General features: G+C 57.4%; 1 protein-coding gene across 1 annotated transcript; it reads right to left on the minus strand.

Annotated features, from left to right (window-relative positions):
* Positions 1 to 1058: 1058 nt before the first annotated feature.
* Positions 1059 to 8159, minus strand: FAAH2 (fatty acid amide hydrolase 2). The gene is made up of 11 exons (XM_021547789.3): positions 7968 to 8159; positions 7785 to 7867; positions 7444 to 7577; positions 6976 to 7185; positions 6456 to 6575; positions 5838 to 5973; positions 4945 to 5062; positions 4497 to 4616; positions 3481 to 3592; positions 2697 to 2891; positions 1059 to 2046 (listed from the first exon to the last, which is right to left on the minus strand). The coding sequence occupies exons 1-11, from the start codon at positions 8157 to 8159 to the stop codon at positions 1871 to 1873; spliced, it is 1596 nt and encodes a 531-aa protein (XP_021403464.2). The 3' UTR covers positions 1059 to 1870.
* Positions 8160 to 12377: the final 4218 nt, after the last annotated feature.

The raw sequence follows: 12377 nt of genomic DNA on the forward strand, positions 1-12377 counted from the left end.
CGGCCAGAGGAAAAATCTCAGCAACTCTCCCCGTGTTGTGACAATAACTGAGACTGGGGATTAACCCCCTCTGCTCTGCACATCCTCTCCTTTGTCTGCATCCCCATGACACTACCCTGAAGCACCAGCACTCCCCCCGCAGCTTGGATCCAGCATTTCCTCTCTTCCCTTCTGCTTACCAGGAACCCACCTCACCAACCACATTTAAGCACAACCCTCAGCTCAGCAACCTCACGTTTGGCTCCGAGAGTTCATTGGAAGCGTCACCACGGTCTGCTCAGCTGCCAGGCTTCCTCCAGATGGGAGACAGTCCGTGTTGTCTGTGCCACCACGCTGGGTGGTTTTCACCTCCTTTGCTGAGCCGGGGTTTGTTGTTTTTCCTTCCTCGCTTCCTCGTTACCAGAGTGCCAGCTGGGCACGGGTGCTCAGCAGTGCCCTCTGCACACCAGAGCTGAGGCACAGCCGGGCCCAGCACGTCATCCCAGCATCCTGCGCTACCCGTGCAGGGACCATCAGCACGTGGGGACAGAAAGGAGCAAGGGCTGAGGCCAGAGGTGACACATGGCAGGGCAGACACAGGCCAGGACATGCCAGCAAAACCAGTAGCAGGTTTTATCCTTGCCAAGACCAATGCTGCAGGCTGGGCACACATGCCTAGGGCCCCTCATTTTGCCCTGGAGACCATGAGAGACTTGCACGTGGCTCTGCACCTCAAGAGCTCCTGGCTTCTGGCAGCCCAATGGGGCAAAACACAGCTGGACCTGTGCAACCATTGCAAGGCTAACAGAGCCATTGGTGGCAGCACTGTGGGGCTCACAAGCACCATTCAGCTCTGCCCAGAGCCCAGCAGTCGCTGCTGGCCTGGGTATTCCAAAACAAGAGCCCAGTGGGCACGTGCCACCTGGGGGACCAATGCCAGGATCTCCAGTGCTGTCCCTCCAGCACTCCAATGGCCAGCAGCACTGGGTAGCCCTGACACACCCCTGGCAGAGATGGGGCTGGGGCCTGGCAGGAGCTGGAAGGGAGACAGCCACGAGGAAAAGGACACACAGCCACAGTAGACTGAACAAGCTCTTTAATACCTCTCTCAATGAGAACACCTTGTGCTTGCTGCCTGCTCAGATGAACCATTCACATTGCTGCCCACGTCTGTTCCTGGGGCAGAGGCCAGGCAGCGCAGCAGGACAGGTAGCAAAGGATACCAGTCAGGCAGGATAATCCCCCCAGAGAGAAGGGGAAAACACAAACAGGAGACGTTTTAGCCACTGCTAAAAGCTCCCAAATGCACCTGACAGCTGCACACACCAGAGCCCAGCACACGCCACACCTGTGGTGTTGCTGAGGCGGGCCTATGGCTCCCCCAGCCCCCTCTCCCTTTTGGTCAGAGGGTAGGGGGAAGCCTGCAGGACCTTAGGAGGACTGTGGAGGCTGGAAAGTTTGGGTGCAGCAGGCACAGTCCAGCCCTGTGGGTAGGGTTGGGCCAAGGAGGACCCCCTAGGCCCAGCCCCCAGCAATCTGGAACACGTCCTCTGCTCAGCTCTCACTCAGTGCTTTGAAAACAGAAGGGTTACAGAGCTGGACAACTCCACGGTCTGGAAAAGGTGGGTGGGTGCCACTGCAGGCAGGATACAGGCAGGGCATCCTCAGACTGTGGCACTTTGGCTCCTGAGGGGGTCGGGAAAGGCAGTCTCTCCCTGACAGAGGGTGCCACAGGGATGAGGACTCCAGGGGCAATGATCCAGCTGTTCCTGGGCTGGAGGCACCATCTGCCACTCCCAGCAGGGCACAGGGCGATGCAGAGGGAGCAGACAGTGCCGAGATGTGATCAAGCATCAGCACTTGTCACTGCCTCTGTCCCTGCCTCCCAAGGTTAAACCTCCCCTGGTACAACCCATCCTCCAAAGGCTTTCTCCAGGTACCGGGCCACTGCCAGCGTCAAGTGGTCATTGTAGGCGGCTGCCACCAGCTGGATGCCCAGCGGCAGCCCCTCGCTGCCCAGCCCCAGCGGGCACTGCGTCACCGGCAGGCCCAGCACGTTGAAGATGGCTGCAAGAGAGAAGGTTGGCTGCATTAGAGGGAGCTCAGTGACTGGGATACATCACTGCCTGGCTCTCCCACCCTGGGCAGGCACCTCTGCCAATATAGCACCAAGATGCTGGGAGCTGGTGCTTCATGCAGCAATGCAGAGAAATGGTGACAAGGGACATCACTGGCCAGAGATTCCCAGTGCCCCCATGTGTATAAACAACATCCATGAGTGATGATGGCACACACTGTGGCATGCCAAATTTGGGACATTCCTGCCCCAGGCACGAGTCTGCCATCACTCCACAGAGCAAGGCAGCACTGACACTGTCACCGAGGTGTTCAGACCACATGGGAAGCACACAGGGAGCCCCAGGCTGTACCCCAAGAAATGGTGGGTCTTGGGTTCCTGCTAAACCCCAATATCACACACAAGTCAGACCTGCCCTGCTGTGGACAGGCAACTTTGGCAAAAGGCAAAAGATGCCACACAGTATGAAGCACAACAGCTCCACTGTCTGGAGTAACAAGACACCTCTCTGTGCTGCACAGCCCACTGTCAGCAATGCAAACACTGGATACAACACCCCAGCTGCCAGCCCACACTGCTGCCACGGGGAGACCATCTTGGCAGCCCTACCTGCAACCCCACAGGAGCCAGGGCTGCTCACCTGTGTAGGCAAAATTGAAGGGCATGCAGATTGGGGAGTGGTGCTTGGGGGCGATGGTGGGGTGTGAGGGGTAGAGGAGCACTCCATCCGGCCCCAGCAGTGCCTCCATCTCCTCCTGTAGGCTCTTCCCCATGCTCACCAGCTTGGCCTTCCCACTGACGTTGAGGTTCACCAGCTTCTCTGTCAGTCCCAGGGCTGCAGCGAAAGGCAGAAATGGGGACAAGAGCGTATGAGAGGACTGTGGGCTGTGTGGGGCAGAAACACAATGCCCAGCCACATGCAACATCCTCTGCTTCTGGGGTGGCCCCCCAGTATCCCTTCTTGCCAGTAGCCACAGCAGATTGCCTCTTCCTTCCAGCTTTTCCAGCCAGTGGGGTTGAGCAGAGTTGGCAGAACGACCCCAGCACTCATTAGACAGCAGCACAACTGCACTAATTAGGGCTCTCTAGTACCTGCCGCTATGAAACAAGATCAGTGCAGACTGTCACTGAGCCCTCTGAGCCCCTAGTAATTCTGGTGTGGCTCACAGCAGAAGTGAACCCTGCCCCCAGCTCCATCATCCTCACTTCTTCCCCCAAGGTACCCACTTCCATTTATCAAAGATCCACACTCTTGAGCTTGCATGCAACTCTAAGACACGGAGTGTCATTACAAAACTAGGCTGAAGCTGCTCAGGGCAAGCCCCAAGTTCCTTCACTGGGCATTGGAAGGGTAATACCTGCATTTAACAACTTGCCCACCCCACCACTGCCTCTGCACTTCCCAGGGCCCCTGCCAGCATTACCAATAGCTGGGAGAGTGTGAGAAGACATCCCCACGAGCCACTTCATCAGCTCCCACAGCGGCCACACTGGCTTCCCGTGGTCCCCCAGCAGGTCCGTGAATCTTTGTGCCTCCTGTAACACACCCACTCCCCCCGTCAGCACAGCCAACATGTAGCAGGGAGGCACAGGCAGGCACTGGACAGTGAAATTCTGGTTATCCCATTATCCCAATGAGAGTTATTCCCACTGTCACACAGGAGATGTCTCCCAGGAGCTCCACAGCTCTGACAGTGATCCAGGGCAGCAGCAGGAGCATTTTTCCCTGCCAGAGACAGCAAGAAGGGAGAGCCCCCCCAAAGCAGCACCCAACTAACACAATGCAAGGTGTAATGTCCCAGAAGCATTTCCTCCTGTGATACAACAATGGGATCTGGAAGAAGGAAGCAGAGGAACCAGACAAGCCCTCCTTGGTGTGGTGGGATTGGATTGTTTCATCACTGCCTGTGTGCCAGGAGTGCACAAGTTACGACACTCCCACAAGTTTATTTTATTACAAAGTACTTTCCTGCATGCACAGAGCATAGCACAGCAGCTGCAATTCCAGGGAAAAGTAACACAAGCAGGCCTCCTGCTGGAAAGCTGCTAGTCCCCTGCCTGTCCTGGCATGCCAAAGGGTGTTAATCCCAGCCTACAAGTCAGAAGACACAGCACGGGGCAAAGAGCAAGGCAAGATGCCCCCTGCTTGGCTGACTTACCAACCTGCATGGAAAAGGTGAATGTGCCAGAACAACCTCTCCCCTCCCTATTACCACATTGCTCCTCTGCTGAGAGCCAGGGCCTCAACCCACAGGACAGCAAGGGAGAAGGGGCTGTGCAACTTTAGGAAGAAATGAAAGGAGGATTGGGTGGGCACAAGGAACAGGGAAAGCCCCCGGGTAGGTTTGGAAAGCCTACAGCTCTCCACAGCTAGCCCCGAACAAATGTTTCTTCCCTGATGCCTCCAAAGTTGTGCCTTTGCCAACTCATTCTGACACACCTGCCCGTCACTGTCCTTGGATGACATCATGGCTGACCAGATCTGGAAAGAATACTTCATCTTGTGGATTGTCACATGCTGAACCCGGACCCCGAGGTCACTTTCAAGGTGCTCCACCACCTGAAGGGAAGAGCAAGGACACGCTTGTTTCCACAAAGATTTGATGCACTGCCATCAGCCAGTGGAAATTACAGAGAAGAGTAAGGGGACCTACTCTCAAGATCTTCCCCTTGTGTCTTCTTCACCTCTGAAGAAGTTCTTTCTACTTTTTGACTGCTGAAAGCACAGGACTGGGATGCAAGGTTGCCTCCCCAGCCCTTGATTCCACCAGCTCCTGCAGGAGCCACACACAGAGCAGCTCCTTCCCCTCCCCAGGCCTCCTTGAGTGGTCTCCCAGGTTCTATCTTCAGGCTCACGCCGGTGAGTACCATCCTCTTCTGCTTCCTACCTTCTTTTGGACCTGCAAGATCTCCTTGTCCACAGGTGATACAAAAATGGACCCGCCGTCATGATCCATGCAGTGGAATTTGATTTTCTCCAGCGACACTTTCTCATTCAGTTTCAGCCTGGAAAAGGAATGGTGCTTTGTCACAAATCCATCCCCAGCTCCTCTGCAGCTCCTAGAGGTTCTCACACAGTTGTTATGTGCCCTCAAAAGACCCTGCTCTGTCCCCCAGAGTGAGACCCTGGAGACACAGACACCTACTGCCCACAACGCATCCAGCTGCTCACCTGCCCCCTCAGTCCCATCAAATTTCTGGTGGGAGAGTTCTCATTTCTCCAGAAGCACCTTGTGATTACAAACCCTGGCTGCAGGCAAGGCTGGGATTGCACAAGAGCCCGGGGAAAAGCAAAGTGGTAATAGAGAGAGCAACTGTGTGCAGGCTGTGGCAAAAGGGAGGGCTGCCCCATGTGCCCCATCTCTGCTCTGCCCCTCATTGGCACACAGCATGGTTGCACTTGATTTCACAGACCAGGAACTGAAGGAACTGAATTAGCCATGGTGTGGGATGGAAAACTCCTCATTCAACAACAGGAAGAAAGGCACTGTAATACCCAGGAGCAAGGCCAGCCCCTCTATGTGGGACAGAGCTGGGAAGCAGCTCACTGGTGAAGGGGGAGATAGTCTGCCCATGGCTGCCAGCTCCTGGGAGCACATGGGTGGTGGGAAAGGTAGTCCCAGAAGCCAAGGTCCTGCTGAATCCAGCAGCAAAGAAGGAAATCAGTAACAAGCAAACTGGGTGGGGTGCAGACCTGTCTCGTACAAAGGACTAATACATTGTGAGGAGCAGAGAGCTGCTGACTCCAGCTCAGCAGCTTGGAGCAGTGGGAACAACTCACTTGCTGACCCCAGGACCGGCCATGACTCTCAGCACAGGCTCCAGGTCCTCCGCGTAGCGGCACATGGGCCCCGTGCACAGGTAGCTGGTCCGCACCCCCTGAGCGTTTGGGAACTGGCCGTCGTTGGGCACCACCCCTGGGGGCACAGAAGTCAGACACGACCCCGAGTATCGCCTGCAGACAGGGACAGCCCTGCTGGGGCGTCTCGGTGCAGGGAGATATGGTTCCCCAGGGATTGCACACCCCACAAACGCTGATGGCAAGGTGCATGGGGTGGGGATGGCAGGAAAAGCACCCAGTCAGGACACTGAAAGACAGAGAAACATCCAGCAGATCCCAACCTTGTGAAAACATCCCAGGCTGAGGAGGCAGTACTTGGGTAAACCCCTGCCCATCTCCCATGTGGCTGGCATTCTGCCACCAAAAGCTTCCCAAATGCCAGCCCCAGCCATGCTCCCTCAACAGGCTTGTCACAGCAAGAGGTTACCCGACTCCTTACAGCAATCCCACCAGTGAACAGCATAGGGGTGTCCTGAAGGGGCTCATCCCACAGCCCCCATTTCACCTCATGGCATTTCTGATGGTGGGGAAGAGGAAGAGCCCCAGCACCCCCCTTACCTGTTGTGGGTTTATGGCCAAAGACTCCATTGAAGAAGGCAGGCATTCGGATGCTGCCGCCGATGTCAGAGCCCACACCTATGACTGAGCAGGCAGCAGCCAGGACACTGCCCTCCCCACCTGCACGGGAGAAAACATGGCAAAACCCCACAGATTTATGGTGCAAATCATCCAGGAAAGCAAGAACACCTCACTGGGAGGGTGGGGGCCTAAAAAGCAAGAGAGGTGGGGAGCACCTTGGCTTTAGTGATGGGTGGGGAATAGCTGAGGAATGCGGGCCAAAGGGATTTTCCTGCTGAAGTACAACAGAGCAAACTGAAGCAATGCCAGATGAAACACCCAGAAGAGGCAAAGCAGCTAGACCTCCCAACAGCCTACAGCAGGGCCCAGGAAAGAGGCCCATAAGCTCTGCAAGAGCCCAGGAACATGTTAATAGCTGTGTGCGAAGACTTGGAACTCTTCCCTCACTGCATTTTAACCTGCCACTCGTGCAGGACCGTGCCGAGGTGCTGGTGTTCACCTGAGCTGCCGCCCACAATCCTCTGCAGGTCATAGGGGTTGTTGGTCCGCCCGTAGACCTTGTTGCTGGACTCGTACCACATGCAGAGCTCGCTGCAGTTGGTGACACCCAGCGGGATGGCACCAGCCTGCTTCAGCCGTGACACCACGGTGGCATCTGAAGTGGCGATCACGTTGCGGCGGTTGACCAAGCCAGAGGTGTTGGGCATCCCTGTGGTGCCAAGGTCAACAGGAGGGAGGCATCAGGGCCAGTGCCCCGAGACGACCCAGAGCTGCAAGAAGCAGGTTCCCAGTGAGGGCTGCTCCTCCATTGCACCTGTGTGCTATAAATGAACACAAACGCAGAAGCCCAAGCAGAGCTTGGTGCAAACCAGGGAAAGGGGGACTACTTCCCTCCAAGCACCTGCCACAGCCACTCACCACTGTGGGGAGCACGTCAAGACCTGCAGAGACACAAAGACAAACCCACCGTAGAGAGAAAAGGCCTCCTTAACGGTGATGGGAACTCCCAACAAGGGGAACTTCTCCTCCAGGCAGTCATCGGCAGGAGCCTCGGAAAGCAGCTTGTCGACCTGCCGGGCTTCCTGCAGGGCCTCCTCGAACCTGCAGCAAAGCACCCGGCGATGTTCAGGCGCCGCATCAGCGAGGAGCGGCTCCCCGCGGGGCGGGTGGGCCCCAAGTGCGGCAGGAGTGGGGAAAGCGGGGGAAGTGAGACCGCCCGCGCCCTGCCGGTGGCGGCGCGGTGCAGCGGTCGGGCCCGGGGCCCGGAGGGAGGCAGGCGGGGAGCCATTCTGTCCCCGAGCAGCTCACCTGTCCTTCACCACGGCATTGATGAGGGGATTCACCTCCTTGATCCTCTCCACGTACGCCTCCACCACCTCCACGCACGCCACCTGCGCGGGGGGGCACCGCGGGTCCCGCCGTCAGGCGCGGCGCGGCCCGGGACCCGCGGCCCGCGCTGCTCCCCCCCCCTCCCCGGGGCCCGGGTGGTACCTGCCGCGCGCGGAGCAGCTGCGCGAGGCGCCGCGCGGGCAGCAGCAGCAGCGCGCGCCGCGGCGGCGGGACGGCGCGCGCGGGGCCGGCGCGCGGCGGCGGCGGCGTCAGCAGCGCCAGCAGCGCGAGGCAGGCGCGCGACAGCAGCCGCAGCAGCAGCGCCAGGCAGCGCTCCGCGCGCGACAGCGCCATGGCGGCACGGCACGGCACGGCACGGCACGGCCCGGCACGGCCCCGGCCCCGGCCTAGCCCGGCACGGCCCGGCACGGCCCCGCCCCGCCCCTCGCGGAACTGACGCCGCGGCGACCGCCCCGCCCGCGTTGCCATGGCGACCGCCCCGCCGCGGCCCGTCCCGGTGCCCGTCCCGGTGCCCGTCCCGGTGCCCGTCCCGGTGCCGCCTGCCCACGGGCCGCACCGGCCCGCACCGCTCCCCTCGGGAACGCAGCGGAGAAGCGGGGCAGCTAGCAGCTGTTCAGTCCTCGCCGATTGACTCCTGTCCCCGTAGATGGTATCTGGTAATTTTGACAGTTTTTGGCGACAGTAGCTTTTGCTTGATGTTTTGAAAGCGTGAACATTCTGATAAGGGCAGGTACATTCTGATGGTAAAATGCGTGTGACAGCTTTGCCCGGGCAGAGATGTCAGGGAGGTTGGCAGTTTCTATTGCCATGGCCAATGCGTGCGCTTTCCTGTTCCCTGCCGTGATGAAACCTGGCGGATCGGGGCGTGACATCAGGTAGAAGGGGGCGCACACGGCAGGCGGGCTGTCCCGGGACAGAGGCAGCGGGTCGGGGCGCACACGGCAGGCGGGCTGTCCCGGGACAGAGGCAGCGGGTCGGGGCGCACACGGCAGGCGGGCTGTCCCGGGACAGAGGCAGCGGGTCGGGGCGGGCTGTCCCGGGACAGAGGCAGCGGGTCGGGGCGCACACGGCAGGCGGGCTGTCCCGGGACAGAGGCAGCGGGTCGGGGCGCACACGGCAGGCGGGCTGTCCCGGGACAGAGGCAGCGGGTCGGGGCGGGCTGTCCCGGGACAGAGGCAGCGGGTCGGGGCGCACACGGCAGGCGGGCTGTCCCGGGACAGAGGCAGCGGGTCGGGGCGCACACGGCAGGCGGGCTGTGCCCGCGCGGGGTGACAGCGGCACCGCCGACCTGCGGCCCGTGCGGCTCACGGAACTGCCCTGAAGCCCCACCGGGACAGTGCGGCCGCAGCCCGAGGCCGCGCCGAGCCCCGCACCGCAGCGCCTCTGAGCTGCCCGCGGAACGGCCCGCGCTGCACCGGGATACAGGCGCTTCCCTTTCCACCACAGCTTGCCCGTCCCCATCTAAAAGCCTGCCCTCTGGGTCAGACTGCACATAAACACTCTAGTGAGTGTCTAACGTAACTATGGGGCATTGAGAAATATCAGTTTAAGGTTGACATCAAATTATAATGGTCTTTTGCATTATAAACAACGAGCCTCATTCTTGAACTTTTCCCTTGTAAAATGCAGCTATTATCACGCTTATTTTTAAGCATACTTTGAGGTGTTCAGGTGCTTGATTATGGAAACAGGAAGAGCACTGTATAATCCTCAGCCCTTCGGGCAAAGGAATGGTAATGCTGGGGGCAAAAAATGTCTTTCAAAGCAAGGATTTAAGCAGCATGCTGCATCTCTTACTGCATCTTACTGCATCTCTTCCCTTCCACATAGTTGGCAATTGAATTATCAGCACAAAGCAAGGCTGCAAAGGAATACGTTCCTTGTGAAAATCTTTTATGACTGCAAAGTCAGCACGTCAGCATTTATAGAACAGTCTGCAGCGCACACGCTCTGGAAGGCCATCAGCCAACCTCTGTCCCCTAAAACCTAAGCTGACATCGAAGTCATCTTGATAGCAGTTCTTTTTTCACAGTCTTATCAAGGATACTTCTTTTTCTCCCTGCTGGAGAGGAGAGGAGAGGAGAGGAGAGGAGAGGAGAGGAGAGGAGAGGAGAGGAGAGGAGAGGAGAGGAGAGGAGAGGAGAGGAGAGGAGAGGAGAGGAGAGGAGAGGAGAGGAGGAAGCTGATAAGGGCTCCCTCAGTGCTCAGGAGTCAGTCAGGTGTCCTCTGTCTTCCAGAGCTAAAAGAGTAAAACTCTGAACTACCCTCCTAAATTTAATCTCAACAATGATTTTGCCAGGTTTTTTCCTCAAACTCTTGGTGGATTTGCTGGTTTCCCCCCTTCAAATCCTGCCCAAATGTTGGCAGAGAGGAGTACAACTCAAAATATTTCTGTCCTGGGTCTCTGCTTTTGTTGCTGCTCTGCAGAAAACTTCCCTAAGCTCTGGCATTTCCTTTGCCATGGAAAGTGTCTTCCTTAATTTTCTCTTTTAATATTTCAAGAATAGAGTTTTGGAATTCACACTGATCAGCTGCTGCATTGCTCTCTGTGAGCTCCCCTTGTCCCTGCTCTTCCCATTGCACACCAGTGCTGTCCCAGATAGCAGCTCGGGCTGCTGCTCCATTAGGTCAAGGTGAGGAGTTTCTTGGGAGCCAAGCAAAAAGAACGGCTGACAGAGCTCATGATAACCCAGTGGAGCTTTGTTTCCATGAAAAATGGAAGAAACAGGATACAAGGTGCTCTAGAAATAAAGCAGTAAGCTCTGGAAACCTAAGGTTGAAGTGATTTGGACTGTTTTTCAGTTACCATAAGCAGCCAAACGAGCAAACACCACCCTGGATGCACACTAGGAAACCAGTGAATAACAGTCTGATTGCCAAGAGCATGGGGGCTCAACATGCAGAGTGAAGCTCACCCAGTCAGACCTGTCCCACCAAGGGACACCAGCTGCTTAGAAGAAAAACATCTTTCCAGGTCTTACACGCCAGGAGTTTATGCTTGTCATTATCCTCAGTAATTTCCTTACTACCAAAGGCTTAAAAAACCGCAACAGGTTATCAAGGACACACGGAAAGCTGGAGTGGTTCTGCTGGCTGTGTGGATGTGTGTTGCAACCACTAATTGCCTGGGAAGCCATGGAACAGGCTTGGCAGCTGAGTGGGAGGCTGGTGGGAAGAAGAGGTGTGTGCTGATTGGCAGTACCACAGTCTGGCTGCCTTCACAGTGTTCTTCAAAGCTCTTCTTGATCTAGTCCCCAGTACACAAAAAATACCTTTTTGGAAATCAAAAGAAGAAAAATAACATGATAGCACAATTCTTTGTGAAAGGAGTCCTTTAAATCTTATCCTTAAAATCATGCTTCCAAAGAAATCTGGGGTTTGTGTAGCACATGCTGGGATGGGGGGGAGTGGGAAGGATGTTTAAAGGTTTAGGTTTAAACACAGCAACTCAGGTGCTTAATTCTTAGCTGATCCCAGAAAACAAAACAAAACAAAACAAAAACCAACCCTGAATGTGATGGCAGTTCCTCAAAGCCAGATCCACCACAAAGGGATTCTGTGCTCTGTGTTTCCATCAACTGTCTTCTTGCGTGCTGGCCCGGGATCCATCAGCAGATGTCGGGCACCGTGCTGCTCACTCGGGACTTGCAGAGAAGGAGCTCTGAGCTTGCCTTGCTCTCACTGAGCTGGGGGCCTGGCAGGGCACAGGAGGTCCCCAGCCCCAACACCTCATTCCCAGAAGGGCAGGAAGGGATCCCATCCCGCCTGTGTGAGCACACAGCAGCTGGCACTGCCAGGGTCTCGGGCTCTCTTGACACGACGCTGCCATGAGCTGCCCACCCGCAGAGCCACGGGCAGGGCAGCTCGGAGGGCCGAAGCGAGCCTTGCACCGCACACTGCCATTCACACTGCCCTGGGAGCAGCCAGAGCCGCCGGCAGGGGGGCACAGCCTGCCTTCGGAGCGGGGACACGGCTGTCGTGGGGCTTCCTTCTGCCGAGCAGCCGGGGATCGGGCCCGTGCCACGGGAGGTCGCTCTGCCACCGCCGATCCGTGTCCCTGGCCCTGCCCCGCAGGGCCGCAGCTGTTCCCGCTGCACCGAGCCAGGGTACACTGTGTTCACTCCCAGTCCTTGATTAAACAAAATGTTTATGCGTGCCTCTGCTCCGGCAAACATCTTGGCGGCTGCGCCAAGCCTGTTTGCTGCTGCTGCTGCTCCGGCTGCACTGGAATTGGGGCAGGGTCTGTGCGATGCTTCAGGAGCATTCCAGCTGGCCTTTCCTGGGATGGTCCCCAGCCCAGTAACAGCTCACCTGCCCCAGGTCCCTGCACCCCCAGTTCCATTGGAGGGACCCTGTCTGCTGGGGAGGGCTGTGCCCACATCCCCTTGGTCCCGAACTGAGCTGCTGTCCCTTTGGAAAGGCTGGGCGGGGAAATGCTCTGCTTCTTTACCCTGAGGGTGTGACACCCACCTCACAAACCCACCGCCCATTTCCCACTTAAAGCAGGGCTTTGAGGTGGATCTTGAAATTGCAAGAGCAGCTAAGACATTT

Source organism: Lonchura striata, chromosome 14 (assembly GCF_046129695.1).
Source record: "Lonchura striata isolate bLonStr1 chromosome 14, bLonStr1.mat, whole genome shotgun sequence".
In the NCBI taxonomy this organism is placed as follows: Eukaryota; Metazoa; Chordata; class Aves; order Passeriformes; family Estrildidae; genus Lonchura; species Lonchura striata.

What these genes read in the sequence shown, in the direction of transcription:
- FAAH2 (XM_021547789.3), bottom strand. Translation starts at nt 8,159, where the DNA reads ATGGCGCTGTCGCGCGCGGAGCGCTGCCTGGCGCTGCTGCTGCGGCTG. An exon ending in GGAGGCCTTTTCTCTCTACG is followed by an intron (nt 7,186 to 7,443) that starts GTGGGTTTGTCT and finishes TTGGCACCACAG; the next exon opens with GGATGCCCAACACCTCTGGC. An exon ending in CTTCAATTTTGCCTACACAG is followed by an intron (nt 2,047 to 2,696) that starts GTGAGCAGCCCT and finishes TCTCTCTTGCAG; the next exon opens with CCATCTTCAACGTGCTGGGC.